This window comes from Plutella xylostella, chromosome 22, assembly GCF_932276165.1.
Source record: "Plutella xylostella chromosome 22, ilPluXylo3.1, whole genome shotgun sequence".
NCBI classification, from domain to species: Eukaryota; Metazoa; Arthropoda; class Insecta; order Lepidoptera; family Plutellidae; genus Plutella; species Plutella xylostella.
Window position 1 is genome coordinate 5,191,154 of NC_064002.1, and position 21,572 is coordinate 5,212,725.

At 40.5% G+C, this 21,572-nt stretch overlaps 1 protein-coding gene across 6 annotated transcripts in view; it reads left to right on the top strand.

Moving 5' to 3' along the window:
* Positions 1–557: 557 nt before the first annotated feature.
* The window catches only part of LOC105383043 (afadin), a 96,868-nt gene continuing 75,853 nt past the window's right edge, over positions 558–21,572 (top strand). For 4 of the 6 annotated variants that reach the window (XM_048629036.1, XM_048629039.1, XM_048629038.1 and 1 more), the window contains exons 1-3: positions 558–896; positions 19,786–19,920; positions 20,913–21,021. In XM_048629036.1, the coding sequence (XP_048484993.1) occupies positions 19,813–19,920; positions 20,913–21,021 (217 nt within the window). In that variant the 5' untranslated portion in view covers positions 558–896; positions 19,786–19,812. The remainder of the gene's footprint in view (positions 897–19,785; positions 19,921–20,912; positions 21,022–21,572) is intronic. The other 2 variants (XM_048629043.1, XM_048629042.1) reach the window with 2 other exon arrangements.

The window sequence follows — 21,572 nt, forward strand, 5'->3', positions numbered from 1 at the left end:
TTAGTCCATTTGTACGGGACGCTCTACAGGTCTACAGCCCAAAACAGTTTTAATTTTAGTAGTTGGATTTGTCTTAAATTATTGATATGGCGCCTGCAAATAATAAAACAATGTCCGGGATGGTAAATTATTAACGCACGTACAATGTTATGTCGTCAAGATAGTTGCTAGGCACTGACATAGTTCAAACAAATTATGACAGATATCAGTTATTTTGCTTGTATGAAGAAGGTTTGAGTAAAATGTTCTGAAGGGCCTATATTTCCTTTTGAAATCATTGGTTTTAAAATATCATCAAATTACGCGTGTGTGACATAGTTACATATAGCGTGTTAGATTTTTAGGTTGTGTATAATCATAGAATAACAAGTACAACGGTATAATGTGTACAATTGAGTGAGTGAGAAAGAAAATAGAGGACACGGGCTGTTGTAAGTCTATTGATATTAGGTCTGTGAAAAGGCCTGTCAGAGTCAGAGTGAAGTAATGTAATGAAGTAGTATAATAATATTTCGTTCTCGTGCTGCATTCATTCATTCGGTCAGTAATAACTTGCTTTTCATTTCATTCGTTCAGTTGTCTTGTGCGTCGTTTGTTGTGTTTGGTATCTCCGTCCGTTGGAAATTAGAATAACTTTATTTAAAGTAGTAAATATCAAGTTATGTGTTCATCAAAGTTAAATAATAGTGGCGTAAACTGTTTTGTATATGTTTATAGGTGATTTACACAGTTTTAATTACTTTTAAGTGTGATAACTGTGTTACATACCTACCTGTGCCTTGTGAAGTTTTGACATTTACCGAAGTTTTGAAGTGCTCCAAGTTATCATGTGTTGATGCTGTTTGTTTTGAAAACTATAAAAGGATTTCAATTTTCTTCCTGGAATTAATATATATGTAAGTTTTACGTTTTTGTACACTAAATAGTTTCTTTTGCATGATGTGTGTTAGAGCATCCGGTGCGTGGCATCGTATCAACAACTTATTTTACCTGTGTCGTTGATGTGTTTTTCCTGCTATAAGATTACCGATCTACCTTATTAATGTTATTATTTTGCAATGTATTTTTATTCACTGTCCTAACAATCGTGCAGAAGAAGGAAGAGAATTGAATATACATATATGTATTCACCAGAAAGTTGAAGACATTGATCAGGCTGGTGTAGCTGACTAGTTTAGTTGTGAGTGCACTTTAAAAGTGTGTATACTGTATTAGCTGACCCGCCGCAATCATCGCTTTGCCTTAGAATATTTTCCTTCCCGTGATGGAAGTTGTTTTATACAAGTGTTTTTTCCCGCTTACTCCCCTTCCTGTGGGAATTTTGCAATATCCTGTTGTAACTAAGCTATAAGTTTACTAAGGTACCGGCATGCGTTTAGTAGTATCAAAATAGGAACAATATGTGTCAAGGCTTCCCGTATGCAGCAAGTTGAAAAAACTTACATATTGAATATTTAACACTTGCTGGGATCTAAACCCCGGGACCATTGTCACTAGCTCTAGACCCAGCACTGATGATCTGCCAAGGGTTTTTGCCTTTTTTGATTAGTGAGGTCCTACTGTACTTGCATAAAAGCTGTAGAGCGATGCACAATATATGATACACATATTTACTAAAAACCCATTGATTCCAGATATCTTTATAAATAACATGCTGGATTGTGTATTGTACATATTATTTAATTTGAAAAGGGTGTCTTTGAATGCTTCAAGTTCAGTAGAAGTGCAAATATTTTTTGCATTAAAAATGAAATAAAGTCCTTGTTAGGTAAAAGGTGGTTTAGTGGAGAAGAAATGTGGGCAGAAGTAGGAAATTGTGTCTCCGAAACATAAGAGAATGAATGGTAAAGGCCTGCCTAGAACAGCTGATGCCTTTGGCAAAGAATAGAGAGGAGTATGTAGAGCTGACCGCCAACCTCCAGTAGTGGAGAGGCACTAGAAGAAGAAGAAATGGAGAAGGAGACCACCTCTGTAACAGGACCTTGCAGTTACCTCTAAAAAGCATAATTATTGGAAAAAAATCAATAACTATTAGTGTTTACTGTTATGATATAATAATAATATGCTCAACTTTGACTATTTGGCGAAAATAGTTAAGACAACGCAACTCAAGCAGAAAGCTGGCACGCTCTGTTGCACTTGAAACCTAGTTGTAGATGTAACTGTCGTTTTGTGGCCCCAACTCTAGGCAGAACAAAAGAAAGCTAGGTCTAAAATGTAGCATTCAACCTACAGTAAAAATGTACCTAGACAGATGATGGAGCCATAGAAATATGTGTACACTTTGTAAAATATGCTTAGCATATCAATGACCAGGGTTTTAAGTCAAAAGATTAGCCAGCCTAGTTACCCCAACAATGTATTGACTTGTAAGGAAAAAAAAACAAAGTAGATGATTAGGACCCTCACAATATTACGCAACCGATAATGCACCGGCATAGCTCACGCGTCGCATCATAATAATATGAGGTGGACCATTCGTTTGTGCAGTTCCACATTAGTGCATCCGAAAATCATAACCTGGACTTGTTGGCTCGAGCTCACAGACTGTCCAAGGTAAGCCATATAAGGAGGTTGCTGTACATGATAATATTATCATTCTTCAAAATTACTATAGACGCTTTGAGTGTCCGATGGCTTAGCTCGTGACTGCAATACTTTCAGTTCCTTATAGCTGGATGCCGGCAGGACAATCGTGACACGTGCGGCTACAACGATCGAGTGCTCCACGGAATGCTGTATTGAATGACGATATCGCCATATACGAGCGATACATTATAATTAGCCGTTATGCCGCATAAAACATGTCCCCGAAGACTCACACAATAGCACTTCGGCATTTGAAATAAAGCATACGATTCAATAGCTAGAAGTGCATGGCAATTGTAAGTTTTTAATGCATGCATGCCACTTGACCACCTTGGAATTTGAAGTCGGTTATGATTATAAATAATACCTTTAATGTGAGTTCGCGTTCCTTTATATAACTATTATTTTGGTTGATCTTTGGTGGTATGTATTGGCGGAAACAGTATTGTTTTGTCTTCTGTCTGCGGTCGTTGCCGTGTGAGTCAGCTGCAGGCTGTGTGAATGTGACTCATGTCTTGATTAGGCTCAGGTACTGATTTTTATGGTGGCTTAAGATACTTAGGTACCTCACTGATGTGATGACTCTGCTTTTTCACCGTTTTTAGGTATATTTTCCTCTAACTTATTTAATATGATAAATGTTATCGTAAAGTACTACGTATTTCTTATCTTTTTCTACATTTTGTAAAAGAAACTGTATTTTTTTGGTGCTTGAAATGAATATCTGGTTTCACAGGACAATTTACAACAATTTATCGTTGCATTTGGTGCTGCACCAGTGACACAGTTCACGCAATTTGTTTGGTTACATATTGTTTGGTACACACAAGAGCAATTTATATCATACGTACATAGTACCTCATCGTTCATGCATTATACCTATATTTAGATTGGTCACGTATGGAAACATTAATTAAGTCCTTGTTAGCTACGTATTTTTAATACGTTCGGTGTTCACCTGAGATAACCCGAGCCAGGCAGTGGGTCACCGCGGCCCGCGGCGGCCGAAACATCCTGAATTTTTAACTACTGCATTAAGGTGTACGTTGAACCGCCGTTTCTGCGTAGTTACTGCGCTTTTCACTCTAAGATTGCGTCTTTTTACTTTCTCACGGGCTGTTTCTTCGCCCAGTGCTTGCTTGTTGATACAGTCGCTCGCCTACAACCGCTACAGGCGATATCCAGCTGGGTGATTCTCAAATGACGCGATTTAGGTATGTCCAAGCCATAAAATACATGAAATTGATAGTTTTATACCAGGATGTATTTTTTTTAAAATAATGTATCTTGTGACCGTTTTTATACATTAGTAATGTAATGCATAAATTTATAAAGAAAGCGACAATGATTTTTTAAAACTCAATATCATAAGTTCTTTGGCGCGTCCTTCACTTGATTTTATTTTTAGGTCAAGAAAAAATCACTTTTTAAAGTAAAATAAGCTTATGATTTATATGTTATCATTATAACAGATACTTATGGTAACTGTAAATTAGGTTTCTATTCACTCTTAGGTTTAGTTTTCAAAAATATAACGCATTCAATTTTGTCCGAGAAAAAAAACTAACTTCTTTGGCGTAACGATACCGTCTTCCTACTCTGCGTTTAAACGATCACCGGACATAATCACCATGCGTCCCTCACCCTTCAGTCCCCCACTATCTTCGACCAGGAGTAGAGGAGCGTAAGTTTACGGAGTATGACGAAAATTTTTTTTTTTTGCGCCATAACGGGTTTTGGTCAGGTAAGTGCCTAATTTCTTCGATTGTTACTTTCATGCTATTATTTGTTTTTGTTGCATACATATTTTTGTCCACGTATGTCTATTCAAACAGTATGCACGTGTCACTAAGAGGTTCCAATTGTACATCAGCTTTCTGTTAAAATAATTTTTAAGTGATGATTTCTAATTTCGTTGGCAATAATTTCTTTGGATTTCTTTGGCATTCTGCGCCAACGAAATTAGTTTTGATACAAAGAAATTAGTATTGAGTATGAAACACCATTAATAACGCTAACTTTATGCATTCAATGTCTATTATGGTTAATTCTCTCATCATCATCATCAGCCAATAATCATCCAATGGACATAGGCCTCTCCCAAGGAGCGCCACAACACTCGGTTCTCGGCCTTCCTCATCCAACTACTACCGGCTACCCGCCTAAGGTCGTCAGTCCAGCGGGCAGGAGGGCGTCCCACGCTGCGGTTTCATATTTTGACAGCTATGTTGGTAACCTTAATCCTCTGACGGATAACCTAATTTCTGATACGATCCATCAGGTTTCTATGGAGAGCCATAGCACGCTGAGCGACTTTAAATCGGTGGACCAGTCCTACCGTCAGTTTCCACGTCTCAGCACCATACGTCATCACTAGCTTCTAGCTAGCTAGTCTTCAGGCTCTGAGGAATGGACGAGGAGAATATGTGACGAAGTTTCCCGAATGCAGCCCAACCCAGTTGGATGCGCCTTGCAGCCTCCTTGTCCTTCTGCCTAGCCGAATAGTCTGCCCAAGGTAGACATATTCATGCACAACTTCGATTGTTGCCTCACCAACGACGACCGGCTCCGGTTTCATGTGAGCATTGTACATGACTTTCGTCTTGTCCAAGTTCATACCGAGGCCTACACGTCGGGAAGCAGCATTTAGGCCACTTAGCATCCAGCTAAGTTCCTGCAGAGATTCTGCCATAATAACGATATCGTCCGCGAAGCGGAGGTGTGACATGTACTCGCCATTTATACATATGCCATGTCATCTCCAGTCCAAAGTCTTAAAGACATCCAGTGAATTGGTGAACAGTTTCGGAGATATCACATCCTCCTGTCTCACTCCATGTTTCAGTTGGATAGGTCTTGTCTTGTGGTCCTGTACTTGGACAGTCATAGTAGCGGCATTGTACAGACACCACAACACCTCGATATAGCGCCAGTCAATTTGGCATCTCTGCAAGGATTCCAAAACTACTTTTTTTTTTTTTTTTTTTTTTTTTTTTTTTTTTAATAAATGATTATCACTCCACAGACTTTATGTCCGTGCCTTTTGAAGAGTGGTAATTTTTATGAGATAGTTTTTAATTCTTTTATCTACTTTCTACTCGGTAAGGAAGTTTAGTTTATATATATTATCTTTTATATATATTTATTTTGTCTTTAGTTTATATATTCTTTCTTTTATATATATATTGTTCTTTTTCTCTTTTTTTTTCACTGCTGGGGGAAAATCCACATGGACACCTGGGAAGAGGACCCAGGTAGTGTCGGGCGTTAACCGACTAAAAACCCCCAGCCGTGTATCTCATTATACAAGAAATGTCTTTTTTTTTTTTTTTTTTCTTTTTTTTTTTTCCTTTTTTTTTTATTAATGGTTTTCAGAGTCACACTTACATTAGTAATTGCAACAAACTTAAGAAGGACAGGGCCAATGCCAGCTTTCTTCGGAGAACTTAGTAGACACCTGGCAATGGCTCGGCCCCTCAGTCGTTATAGGTCATGTTTTGCCTGATGTTAGTGTGTGACTCTGTTCTTAAAGATAACTTATTTTAATTGTTAGTTTTTATAATAATTATATAATAATCAATTTGGCCTATATTTTGCGCTCTTAACCAAAATTATATTTTATGTTTTATTCCGCCCCGTTATGCCTTCTTAACATTTCCCCAGAAAGTGCAATGACCTCTTCGTCTCGATTCTTAACTGCCATTTTTAGATTGTACTCGAGGATGCGTTTCTTTGGCGCTGTTATTGCCGTTTTAGCGAGGTTGCCGATAGCGTCCTCGGTGTCATCCGCATAGTAGGTGCAGGTGGTGGTGTGCCTCGACAGCGCCACTACTGCGTGAGGTACGCTATCATGCAGCTTTATTTTATCTTTTGTTCTGATGATAATAACGGATTCGTACGTCAATCCCTGTGCTTCGTGTATGGTTAGGACGCGTGAGCCCATTCCTTCACCATACCCTTGGCTGGTCAAGGTCTCTTTTTCTTCCTGTGTATGCACCAGGAACAGAGTGTTGGTTTGGGATTTGGGAATTACTGCGTCTGTTAACCTTTTCAGCTGCAGGGATTGGATACGCGCTGTGGCTGCGTATATGCCTGAGTATACTTCCTTTAGGGCGTATGCAACATCCATGGGGTTTCTGTATGAGCACAACAGCTCCTGGGTGATGTTTGCTACCAGTGTTGGGCGATTGTACCTAAGCTCGAATAGGTTCTCTCTGTCGATATATGGTAGCTGATTGATGTCTCCGATCAGAGCAATATCACAGGCACGAGACAGGTGGGCGGCCATTACGATTGCCCCGAAATGGTTCATCAGGGCTTCGTCAATTATCAGGCGTTGGCATCCGACATGTTCTCTAAAGCCGTTTACCAGGACTGATGCCATCGTACGCACCCTAGTTCTGACCATGTCACCAATACGATGCGCTAGCCTGTTTCTTATGTCGATGGCCGCCTCAGTTGTTGTTGTGATAATGGTGTCTTTGCTCACATCGAAGTTATTTATCACCCAGGTTGTCTTCCCACATCCAGGTACCCCGTTCACCCAAGTGATAGTGGGCATCGTCCAGTGATTCCAGTTGGTGTTGATGGTTTCCACTTTTGCTAGGATTTTATCCTCTAGCATAATCCTGGTGCACTGGGCGACGACCACTATTTGGTTGTTGTGTGGGACAGTAAATTTTGAGGAGTTGCATTCCCAGGGTACAAATCCGCTTTCCTCGCTGTAAGCCGCCATATACGCTCCAGTCATTTTGCCTCTGAGGACTTGGCAACTACTGTTATCGTATATGCAGGCTTCGGCCTCCTCGAGTAGAATTTTTAGCCGGCCTTCGTTTTCTTGCCTGTAGGTCTGCATGATGGTTTTGCAAGACAAGAGGTTTACCAGCTTTGTGGCGGTTGTTATTGCCACAAATTCTATGACGGCATTCTCCAAATGCTCTTTAGGGGAGGTTGCTGTTTTTAGCTTCGGTGGGACCACCTGACCCATGTCGGCTCTTGTTATGGTTCTTTGGGCCGTTCTTTTTCGGATGGGGCCTTTGGGGATTTGGCGCCACTCAGGTGTCCTCTGTGGTTTCCCCATAAGGCTTTGGGCAGCTGATTTGAATGCCTGAAGGAACCCTTGTGCGCGCCCCTGCGAGATTCTGCTCTGCATCCTCATATTTATTTCCTGCTGTTCAGCAGCAGCGACGGACTCGGAAGCCATCCTCTCCTGTAGGCGTTCTGATCCGGTGACCGCTTCAGTTTGTTGGTGGTTGTTGTTCCTCACGGGTATGTGTCCACTGAGAAAGCTTAGGTCTTCACCTCTGTCCTCATACACAACTATTTCGTGTTGTTTTGAGGCTTTTAGGCAGCCCAGCTGGTCAACAATTTCACCTTTCTTATGCTCGATCACCATTGCGTCTACGCTTATTATCTTGGGGACGTTACTATCTTGTGCTCTCTCTCCAAGCATAGTGAGCCATGAGCATGCCTGGACAAACGGGGTGTCATCGGCCCATTCCAATAGTGCGATGGTCTTGTTACGGCATCGTACTAGTCTGCAGGACTGATCCAAAACTACTTAGGTCTCGATGTAGTCGAAGGCTTTTTCATAGTCCACAAAGGCTAGATACAGAGGCTGATTATACTCTTCGGTCTTCTGTATAATCTACCTTACTGTGTGGATGTGGTCTATTGTACTAAAGCCTTTTTGAAACCCAGCCTGCTCCGGGTGCTGAAACTCGTCTAACTTTTGGGCAAGACCATTCGTGATAACCCTTGAGAACAGCTTGTATACATGGCTTAAAAGCGAGATCGGTCTATAGTTCTTCAGAAGGGTTTGGTCACCCTTCTGAAGAACTGTAGTTCTCTCTAGAAGCTGGTGTTGACAGCTCCAATTTGGTGCAGTGTAGGACGTAGGGTCGACTTCACCAGACATCTCCTCTCCAGCTTGAAGTTGATATTCAAAGTGCCTCGGAGAAGTCGGTGATCACTCCCAGTTTTAAACCTATTGATCACTGGGACATCTCTGAATATGTGCCGCTTGTCAGTCATAATGAAGTCTTTTTCGTTTTTCGTCCTACCATCAGGGCTTGCCCATGTCCACTTTCTCTGGGGCCGATTCTCAAAGAAAGAATTAATCAGAAAGAAAGCCCCTCCCTTTCCACGAAGTCTACAAGCATTTGCCCTCTCTGGTTTCTGATACCAAAGCCATGATGTCCTACCCTCGATTCGTCGCATTCTTGTACTCCCACTTTGGCGTTGAAGTCCCCCATCACAACGGTGTATTGGTTCCTAGCAGTACACGTGATGCCCTAGAGATATACTCGTATATTACTTCGACTTCTGTGTCAGAGTGTCCCGAGGTTGGTGCATATACCTGTACGACCTTCAATGAATATATATCTCTCGGTTAGTTTAAGTACTAGGTACGCTACCCGATTTGACACACTGCTGATCTCCACTACGTTGTTGACAAGGGTCTTGTTGACGAGGAATCCTACGCCACCTTGGGACAGTTGATCGCCCTCCTGATGGTAGAACATGTGGCCGGACTCCAGGGTTTTCGTGTCCTCGTCCTCTTTACACTTTTTCATACCGGTGACGCTGCTGCCCGTCGCCGGCCTATGGGATTTGGTGTAGCTGTTTTTGGATGGTTATACCACCATCATCCGGTCGCCAGAGCCTCATCTGTTATTTAGCAGAGTGCACCACGGGCAGGTGAGGTTGGCAATTGGTTCATTCGGATGTTGAGAACCCCTGCACCCTTACGTGATCAGGTAATTATGTTAAAAAAAAATAAAGATATGCGTGATTTTTAGTTTTGTTGTGTATTATTTGCAATCTACGTATAAAACTAATTTCTTTAAAGTAATTTCTAATTTCTTTGTTCTTAAAACTAACTTCTTTGGGACCTTTTATAATTTCTTTGGTGTGTTTTCTAATTTCATTGGTGCCAATCTAATTTCATTGGCCCAAAATTGTTTAAAATCGCTGTAACTTTGAATCGTCTCGATAGATTTCAGGGCCAATAAGAGATAACTAAAGAGGTCTAAAGCCTCTACAATATGTGGGGTATAATATTCAAACAAAATGAAAAAAAAAATGCGCCAAAGAAATTATGCTTTTGGAGCCGTTTTTGGAGAATCACCCAGCTCCTTGAGATTTCAAACGACTATACTAAAACATAGGCACTTGTAAGCTCTACAGAAATAGAGAAGACGTGCTTAACGTTTAAATAGAACCTCTACGTACTTACCTACTTGCGTATTGAGTTACGAACGCAGCTTTTTCTAAAGTACCTAACATGTGAAAGTAGCACGTTTAGTAGCTAGAGCTGCCTTCTGTATAAAGGAGCACACTTGTTTCGTCTACTCGATATGGTGGAGATCAGGTTGCATCTGGTACCGCAAACTCTACGTACACCGGAAAACCGGCCAATCGCCTCGGATGTTTTTATACTGCGATGCCATTATACACGCCAGAAATACAATACACTTCTCACCACAGCTACTGTTGAAATATAAAAACAATGTGTTAGCTTTTTTTTGGGCTTGGGCCACAGGTATAGGTTTTTGAAAATAAATGGAAAACATAACCAGTTTAATGTGGAATGCAATAAACATGCGGGAAAAGTCTCGCTGCGTAAATCCACAGACGTCCGGTGCACGAGAAAGTGTTGAACCTCACACCTCTCGTCGGTAAACAGCAAAAACAGCATGAGGCAAACGAGCGCTAGAAGAATCGAACAGTTGTATTGTACTGTCTATTAGCTAGCTTATGATGTAAGTAACCAATAAGTGAAAAGAAAAAGTTTCTTGCAGTTCGCGAGTTCATCACATTCATCGGTATGTCTCAATAGGAACTTTTCCGAGGTTTGTTAATTGTGTTTGATGAATGTGCAAGTGTGTGGGGGGAACAATGACCTAGCTGGGTGTATGAATGAGGGGGGCTGAAGCATTGCATCGTCGAGGCACTAGAGCCGATTGCTTCTAATTCAATTAGGTGGCAAGTGGAACACGCATCGGGCACACAACTACACACACTGACCGCTTCCACTCCCTTCTATGATTATCTTATTGTTCGCAGATGACTATTTTTTATGGTTCCCTTTTGTCTGCAACGGGCTTCAAAATTACTGCGCAATTACTTCGCGGATTTGTCATTCTATACCACCCTCTGAAACAGGTCATGCTGGGTTCAATAACAATAAATATTGGATGAATCCATATCTAATAATACGTAATATAACAGTTGAAATGATTAATTTTTGTCATTGTGTGCATCTGCGTGTTTGGGTTCGAGTAGCGTGACTTCCCGAATACAATTCTCAAAACCAACTTTTACTTAGTCCGTTGGGTTAGCATCCGAGTTGCGTGCCGCCTCTCAGTCTAGAGACATTCACAACTGTAGGCTCTCATGCTCATATTTCAGTTTCTGTGCGTGTATGCTTGTTTCGATGCTATATTCCAGCGTGCATCGGTAAATGATTGAATAACTTCCTTTGTATTAAAGATTGCGAATATGTTTTACAAAAGGCATGTGTTATACAAACAAGAATTTTCCTACCAACAAACCACAAGGGATTAATGGCGTAGCAGGTACCTACCCATAAAGATCGTAAGCCCCAGACAATAACATACGGTAGATAATATTAAAGGTAGCAAAAACGATTCGACGTCTATCATTCATCTTTCCCCAGCGCACCGGTAACGTGGCATGAAGTGGCATCACGTTCAAATAATGTGATTAGCATCGAGTGATGCTATGCGATATTAATTATATTATATTGTATGTTCCGCCCACAAACGGACTAATTCTAAGCGCGCTAATCGGATAGCAACTGATACCTACCTGGACTCATATTTAGAAATGGGAAAGGTTACCAAAATATATTCATCCAATCTCAGATCTTTATCAAGGTTGTAAATGATTGTAAACATATTATCTTTGCGTCGTAAGTAGAGCGTTATATTGAAATTAGTGGATTAGATAATATTTAAGGAGGAGTTAACGACTTGCATCATCTGACCAACAATAGCTTGTAATGGCATTTTGCTTTGTCTGCGCAAGACGGGCATTGTTCAAGATTATCTTTTCAATCAAGGTGCAGTGTTAAAAAGAGGAATCTGTTTTCGAAAGCGTTAAATTGTTTGAGTCAATAATGATGGTATTGCGGTTCCCGCCGCTGAGTAATCGCACCGCATAGAGCATGATGGAATTCAGGGCAATATGACATTTTCCGTGATCCATTGAAGGGAGAGTGATAGCGGCGGCTCCGCTTACACCCGCGGCCCGTTCCGTGCCAGGCTCCGGGCTCCCTCATTATTCCACACTGAGGTGGTCGATACGGCAGCGTGCGAGTGTACCGGCTCAATATGCCCCGCCGGACTAATGAACAATGGCTTGACTTCCCCGTCGGGCCTCTTCGTAAAGCATCGATCGGCATTGAGGTGTAATGGTGTGTTTCGCGGTCCCGTTGTCGTCGAGAGTGAGCGCGGGGCGGTCACGGTCACTCCGCCCGCGAATCACTCCGGCGTCGGCGGCGTCACATTTTTCTCTCGGAGCCTCGCCCGTGCGCGGCCGCAGACAGACACTTGGCAGCGCGACGACTGCGCCGCCGCCTTGGCGTGCTCTCTCCGGACACACCGGAACGAAACCCGCCTGCTAACCGTTGCCCTACTATCACTTTGCCAACTGGCTACTCTCTAAATCTAAGATTGACTACAGGTTTTATTGTACCAGAATTATGATAGCGTGCGAATCTATGGAGTTTAGTGAGCATATTTTATAGAAGCAGTCATGCCGTATTATGCGGAATGCACACATCTAAGCAGGTGCGCGTACCCTTGATGTCTGCGAGTCGAGACAATAAATAACTTTCACAATAAGTGTACCTCGCCGGCCCTGCAGATCGTGGATTAGTCTGCGAACTTGCAAAGTGGCTTTAGAGGACAACTTCACGGTTATTATTCTCCAATGCAATCTGAAGTCAAAGGATCCTTAGTGCAAAAGGTAGGGTCGAGCGGAGCGCGAGTTCTCGCGTGCCTTTGACATGAATCACCGTCGTCGTCCTATACTCAACCCAAACAAACTATGCTTCATATAATCTAGCATTGCACATTGTTTCCTACAGAATATAATTAAGGCAATAACGAGTTTGCGTCTAACATAAAATATTGAAGAAGGTTCAACGATTCCGCAGACAAAAAAAAGTATCTTCCATAAATTCCTCCGCGAAAGGTTATACCGACTCAGTATTAATAAGGTCATTGTAAAAGCTAGCAGCTGTAACGAGGGCAACGCTACGAAGCCGGTTTCGGAATGTTAGCTGGTCCAGATAAGAGCAGCCATGACTACGAGCGAAGACGAGACTGCCGGCAATTAGTGTTGCGTGACACTCGATAACAGTACTGAATGCTCTTATGCAAGCGTCCATGGGAGACTTCACACAAGGGGAGATGTTCCCAAGCTTTGTGCCATGCGAAGTTACGCGTCTTTTGTCTGAATCATTGTGTAATATCAGACTCTGCTATTCGCATTAAATCGACCGTATGACTTAAAGAGCTAGACTTAGGACTTAGAATGGTTTGAAAAAGCGTAACTTTACCCGTTACCCGCAGTCTACAGCCGTCTCGGTTATATTGAATATTTCTATCACGCGAATTTATGAATGGAACTGGTACTCTATTCTGTTAACGATGTCGTTTAGGAGTAGTCGGAATCAAGTCTTAGACCATAATTTACTACATACTTTAAAATATACAGACTATTACAGACACAGTTACAGCTCTCTGAAAAAAAAAGCGAAAGTAATTTGTCTCTAACTGTTAAGTAAAAAGTAGAAAAGCTCACAAACATAATTTTTATTTAGCGGTTTGACCCAGAACAGTTCAGATACGTATCAGCAGAAATGTATGTGTCCCTTTCTCGGTCAACCTGCATGGGTCGAAGTTATTATACCCGTTTTAGACGAGGACTTGTAGAAACCTCTTATTAAAATTATACACTTGCTATTCTCAAGTGCTCAGCCTTTTCATGCCTCTTGAGCGAAGCTCTTGAGTGTTTCGCTGAGAGAATGTAGTGGAGTTGACTTGTCACGTGATACCGTTCCATAGGATAGGTCCACTTGTTCCGCCCCTATACACTTGCCGGGGTCGCTGCTCACATACAGTTTTTGCACCGAATTCATTACACCACGGCCCAGCTAACGCGTACACCTAATCGCATACGAAATGCACCCTAGCTAAAACGCTTAAAGCCTGTTTTGGATTGCGCTAATAGCCAATAGTTAATTTGTCGAAAAGCGGTAAGCGTTACGTTCCCACGATGCAGTTATAAACCAACAGGTTCATTGGAGAAGTGTTTATTGTTAAACTTCAATACATATTAGGGAAAGGGATGAATGAAGCGCATTGTTGAGTCTTCTAAGAAATCATGTTGCAAAACTGTTTACTGGTAAACATTGTTACACTGCTGTTGCATTCTTGAGATATTTAGATTATTTGTCTCTTGTTGAGCATTGTATTGTATTGTATTTATTCAGTAACAATTTACATTGTATTTGAAATTTAATATTAAATCTAAATCTTAAAATTAAACATTCTATTACAAATCAATTACATATTCACATATCAAATAAAAACATAATTAACTATTACTTACATCACATTAAAATTGAATTAAAAATTATGAAATGGAAATATTAAATTAGAGAAAAAAAAAATTAAAAATAAATGTATATAAAATTATCACAGTTCATTTAGGTACTTGTCATTTATAAACTCATCTATCGAATAATAACACTTCTTTATCAAAAATGATTTCAATTTACTCTTGAATATTCTGTAGGAGGTTATCTCTCTGAATGCAATTGGCAGGTGATTGTAGATGTGAGGCGCCTGATACCGAGGTGAGTATTTTACAACATTGAGTCTTGGACATATGTCAATTTTGAGGTATTTCCTTCGGGTCATTAACCTTTCCTTTCTCTCTGTTTCTGTTTCCAGGCCATGCAGTGTTTTTACTAGGTCGGTGGTTATGACTAGTATGAAAAGACATGGTACTGTAAGAAGTTCGAGTTTTTGGAAGTAGTCTCGACATGAATGTTGTTGGGATATCCTAACCATCGTTCTTATTGCCCTTTTCTGCACGACGAACGCTTTATTTATGTTGCCTTCAAAACCATTTCCCCAAAATCTAATACTATAGCGTAATTTGGACTCCACAAGTGCGTAGTATACTTGTTTAAGGTTAGTCATGTCAATTTCATAACGAAGAGTGCGTAAGGCAAAACATGCTGAGCTCACCGTATTTTCTACAGACTGCAATTCATCTTTCCAGTTTAATTTGTCATCTATGTGTATTCCTAGAAACTTTACAGATTTTACTGGCGCAATTTGATCACCGTCAATGTTTATGTCTATTATTTCATTATTTCTAGAAGTGGATTTAAATAGCATAACATTCGTTTTTGTTGTATTTAATTTTAAATTGTTGCACTTAAACCAGTGATTAAATAGTATTAAAGCTTGTTGAGCTCTTTCACTTAGTAAAGCTATATCATCAGAATTAACAACGGCATTTGTGTCATCCGCAAATACCACTAAATGTACATTGGGCAGATGCTTTTCGGTATAAGTGATCAGGTCATTTGTGAAGATGATAAACAGAACTGGCCCCAAAATAGAACCTTGGGGTACACCTCTTTCTATTTTCTGTAAACTAGATGTTTGTGTTAGTTCACTGTTGTTATTTACGCACACTATTTCAACGAATTGTTTCCTATTTGCTAGATAAGAGGTGAGTATTTCTAAAAAATCTCCTCTAACTCCGTAATGATCGAGTTTTTTTAGTAAGATTGAGTGATCGACCATGTCAAATGCAGCACTCAGATCAAGAAATATACCGGCTACTCTCAGTTTTTGGTTGAGCTTTGTTACTATGTCATCTATCAACAGATCGATTGCATCAATAGTGCCTATACTATTATATATAATAGAGCGTATCGATTCATGTCGAAATCTATCACGCCACTGCGGCTGGGAGAAGCTCGCGGCGATCCGACTACTAAAATGACAGTATTTGTGTTGTACAAATTGCATAACGTGCATGGTATGAGATACGTCGGTAGCACAGGAAGGGGCAAGGTCGGCGTCCAACCGTAAAGTTCCGGGCCTATTGACAACTCCAGCATGACTCCACGCGCGTCCCCGCTGCGTTTGTTACGCACTCATGTAAAAAAGCCGGTTGTTTCTTAATTAGGAATGGAGTCGCCCTTATTTGACTTGTACTATTGTCGTTAACTAGTAAACACCATAATTTTTTTCATCAGTTTTTTTGGCGGGTCGGTTGAACCTCTGCAGTCATCGACTTGTAACAGAATGTGTTACTCGATCAACCGGTCGCAGAATGTTAATTAACCGTCTGACATTTTGATCTCACAATCTCCGCTATTCATGATTTGAAAGATAAACTAACGCGGCTAGAGCGCCTAAAAATGCACCGGCCTAAATACCTGAGCAGCGTATATTCGTAATTCGTATGTAATGTCTGTTTGTTTGTACAAGTCAACGAGCCGTGCCATGCTATACCGCGGTATACACCGTGTTCTCGAACCTTACTAGTCAGTTTGGCTAGTTATACTCATCGCTAGCTACTAGTATGGAAATAGCGGAAGCGATGCAACCATAACAAATCTGACGGCAGGCTGTTTCTGTTTCTGACGGCTAAACTAATAAACTGATTTGGTTGGAAATTCGAAATAGGAAAGGAAACACGCTTCTAAGTAACTGCAATGCAAACGTTACGGTAACATTTAACTGGAATGCAGCGTGCACATGTCGTTTGCGTACGCGTGTGTTGTAGTCTCCACACGGTCGTTTAAGAAACTCCTTGTATGCTCACAAGTAATGGGATTACAATATTACTGCCGCATTGTTGGTTTACGAAAACACGTTACGGTAAACCTGAGGTAAATATAGTAATATGTATAGGCAACCGAATGACGACCGAATGGCGTAGTGTTTAGTGACCCTGACTACTGAGCCGACGGTCCCGGGTTCGATTCCCGGCTGGGGCAGATATTTGTTTAAACACAGATATTTGTTCTCGGGTCTTGGATGTGCCCGTAAAATGGCAATAGGCCCGCCCCCTATTACATTGGGACTAACATAACACTCTGGCGAAAAGTGGGTGCAGCAATGCACCTCTGCCTACCCCGCAAGGGAGTACATTAGTACAAGGCGTGAGTGCGTGTTTTTTTTATGTATAGGCAATATAGGCATCTGCGTTAGAGCTATAAAATTACCGATGTTTAGCCTTTCTTCACCACTCAATACCTTTACACTAGTGTTGCCACGAATAGTGAATTGGCCGAATACCGAATACCGAATATTCGGCGACGCTGCCGGCCGAAGCGCCGAATATTCGGCGCTACAACCTGTTTTTTTGTTCCTGGAACTGCTTTGAAGAAGTCGCTACAGATTATATGAGAAATACTAATTATTAGGAGGCGGAATGCTGTGGCAAACGAGTTGAATTTTTATTTGATAATAGTTCGCCTAGATCGGATAGCCGTGCCTTACAAGTGGTGGTCAGCAAACAAAAAACAATACCCGAACCTTTTGAAATTTGCAAAAACTTATCTTTCTTCACCTGGAAGTAGCGTTATAGTGAGAGGTTATTTTCTGAGGATGGTTACAATGAAAAGCGCAATCGTGGGCTACCAAAAATGCTGAAATGCTCGTTTTTATCCAGCACAAATTACTACTGATTAATTTTAAGTACTAAAATGTTGTGATTTGGAAATAAATACACTATTTTGATTAAAATAACAAGTCATTTTTTACATGATTTACTATTCGGTATTCGGCCCGAATAGTACGCACTATTCGGCCGAATACCGAATACTGAAAAAACTGGCCGAATAGGCCGAATACCGAATAGTTGCCGAATATTCGTGGCATCTCTACTTTACACTTCCTCGGATCGTTTCATGTTTGCTGTACGTTATAAAAATATGTACGTAACCGCTGCAGTTTGTGTAGGCATGCCGTGTATGATCTATACCAGACCACTTATAAACGCCCACTTTATGAGCTAATTCCAGCTGTTTTTTTAAATGGAATATTGCCAATTCTCCGATATACTGAAATATTATATCGAAAAAAATCCTTTGAGCGTGTCTCTGCTTCTTTGCAGTTAAGATTTGTACCGTTATGTGTGATTATTAGAATAGTCGTACCAGTTTTACGTGTATTTACTATTAAGTTACGCGAACTGGTTTGTGACTTGTTACTTGAATGAGCGTCCGCTCGCAGAGTTGAAGGCATTAGGAGTTAGGGCATGCCCATAACTAGAAAGTGCCCTAAAAGACTGTCCGAGTGACCTCGATATGTGACGGAATGGAGCGGTCGCCAATGCTACTTGTCAATGGTTAGTTGCGTCGAACCAAGAGGTTACAAAAAATAGGATTCCTTTCATCGCATCAATTGTTGGATTTCGCAAAGGTAGGTCGGCCGTCGGCCGCGCCACGATCTAAACGATTGTTACATCAATCAGAGCAGCGGAAAGAAAATGACAGGCGATCGGAAGGAGGCTTTACGAAACCATCGCTATAACGATGTTGTACTTAACTATACCGTGCCATATCAAGTCACATGCTGCTATTCGGTATCATTAAAGTCGTTAGCGGCCAATTTTACTGCTCTAGATATTTTTCAACAACACTGAATTCAGTGAGTCGAGCTAAATGTACAGCATAAGTTAAATGGGAAGTCTTGAAAAGGTCTTGAAACGCTGTACAAAGTCAAGGTCGGTTTTTGTAATAAATTATCTACTTTCGACCCTTACCTTAACCCCAGTTGTACATGTAAAGGTCAGGCGGAAAGCAGCCGGCGATAAAAAGCCAAACCTGTACAGATAACATAGGGACTGAGTTATGTAATTGCAATTTCTTTAAGTCTTGACCTTAGACCAGTTTGGTAGCTTTACTACTTGTTAGGATGTTACCTCTACAGGGTGTTGCAAAAAGGGTATACTAAGCCGAAACCTACATGTGCAGCATGGTATATCTAAGCCCGAAACTGAAATCAGAATTTCAAAATTCGCGAAAAAAATTATTCATTTTCCATAGAAACTATGTTGGTCACGTGACATTTTACTATGGAGAATGTCATTTTTTTTCGCGAATTTTGAAATTCTGATTTCAGTTTCGGGCTTAGATATACATGCTGCACATGTAGGTTTCGGCTTAGTATACCCTTTTTGCAACACCCTGTAGAATGTTTGTAGAATTATTAAGATAATTTTAAATAAAAGTTTAATTAGCGAGGACATCGATAGAAGTACGTAAGATTGATACTTGATTTTCATTTAATTATGTTTATTATTATAAAATAACTGTTATCCTATTGCTATTTAGAACTCTTTATCATAGTTACCTCTTGATAAATGAGCTATAAATATCAGTAATGTTCTTATGTATTAGGTGTGGCTTAGTCTTTGTTTGCACGAGTACTTCAAATATACGGATTCAAGGCTTACGTATCTTATCTTATTATTATCCTATCCTATAGTATATACTATATTTTTTCAATGAAGACTACGAGTACGACATAACTATGTTACTCATTGTAAACCTTATATTCTGCCAATTCCACATATATTATATACGTATGTTACCTTTATCACTCCTTCATTAGGTATATTGTGTTAGTCTTAGTTGGAATGTATGTAGGTAACAGGCCATCGGGCTATCATTTTGTCATAAACCTCAATTGCCTATCTCCGCCGTAGATCCCGCGTGGCTCCAGACCAGACAGACTGAATACGGTGACACGATTTATATGTTCCGATCGCACACATCACATGCCTGTATCCATCGATGTTTTTGTTAGTCCTAATATACTCTCTTCTATCTTAATGTGTCTTAATATAATATTTTCTAGTATAGCACGCGATATTTACGAACCAAAGTCTTCCCGTTAGAGATACAGGTACTTGCCATGATTATAACGCTAGCATTTGGTTACAAAGAAATTACATAGTGTTTTAATAATTATAACACCTAGGCCCTTAATTTCACAACGCAGATTTGTCCAAGCGGCAAGTCATGCCAATTTTTTCACTACTCTGGACATTCTGTACTAGACCATACTACTAATACTCCCGGCATTATATTTCACCACCACTCACTATAACCTGTCCACATTGCAGATGAGCTGGATGCGGTGACGCGGGGCCATGGACGCGGCGGACAAGCGCATGCTGGAGCGGGAGGCGCTCCGCAACATGATCCAGCAGTGGAACGCCAACCGACTCGACCTGTTCGAGCTCAGCGAACCCAATGAGGTATGTACTGTACTGGCTATACGTTGCGACGTCGTATCGCAAAAAACTGCGTCAATAATCAAGCATTTGCCTTGAAAAACTGTCAAAACCGTCTAATATTTTTACGATGCGATGTGTTGTCTTCGGGACCTATTGACTTTTTTTTCTGTAAAAGAGCTAGCTTATGCCCTGCCGTGTAGGCTCAGTATGTCTCTCTGTCTCTACGCACTTTACACCTTATATTGGGTCATTTATTGACTGGACTATCTGTAATTTTGGGATAAAATAACCAGGAAAGGCTAAAATAGCCTTCCCTGTCGTGGCCTATATCCGAATGAGATGATGGGGATGACAAAGGTCTTGTCAGGTCTGGAAAACTGCTCCATATAGTACATGTCAGACAGAGCTAGGTAATCAAAGAAACAATAATTTCTAACGTTTTATAAATTTGTCATGCGTTGTATAAGACACCGTTTCTCGGTAATTGAAGTTGTTCTAAGAGAAAGCCAAGGGCCAAGCGCTAATGTGGAATTTCACTTAAATCGTGTCATTTATTCCGAGGCGATAAAAACATAGCGTTTTCATTCAGACACAGTTCAGGCCAGCATATATTATAAACTGAATATAGATTTATAAATTGATATGGCGTGTACAACAAAAATAATGTCGGCGTATCTAATGGGGCACAATATTTGTTCATCAATATTGCGTTAACTGAATCGTGAGTCACAGTTCCGTTCACAGCCAATATTAGCAATGATAAAACTATTTTGTCAATATTACCCTTCGTTATCTTTTACAGTACATCGTTATCTTGTGTGTGTCATCACTTTTACTGCTATTGTTCGTTGGTATGACGAGAATGATAAAAAAATGATACCTTTAGGGTTGAATATCTGATGCAGTACTAAAAGTCAAGGAATATTATCATTTTTCAGGCTGATAGTATTATTAGAAGTATAATCCATGTACCCACAATCTTATTATAACAATGTAAAAAATCTCACTTACAGAACTTGGAGTTCCATGGGGTTATGCGCTTCTACTTCCAAGACTCCGGGCAGAAGATTGCAACGAAATGCATCAGAGTGGCCTCCGACGCCACCGTCAGCGATGTCATAGGTGAGTTAACCTCAATAAATAATATATGACCCAAATTCGGCTTACCATTAATAATGAATACCATCGTTTCGGCACCTTGGAATTGACGTGAATCCTTGGTACTGCGCAAGAGATGGTCAACGTTAGGTAGACGTTACACGTTAATCAACCTGCTGATGGCTAATGTAATAATACCTTAATAATACTAAATAATATTTAACTATATTAATACTAGACTCACGCAGAGATGAAAAGGTTATTAATTAAGCCTGGACCCAACAGTGGCGAAGAAGGGCTGATAATAATGAGCACTGAAACTAGCAGTGGGCGAACATCAGTCTCCAATCCCAAGTCTATATATAACTTACTCAAACCATATGATGAATTGCATAAGACGGAAGATTAAAAGTGACCTAAAGTCCAAAAGAACCATAAATTTCAAATGAGTCTATTTAAGTATATTTAGGTGTGAACGTATACCAATACGAACACTCTTCGCCTTGAATAACTATTATTAGATTATTAGTGCTGTTTCCAGTCACGAAGCCGTAAACATTGGTTTAAGGTTGAAC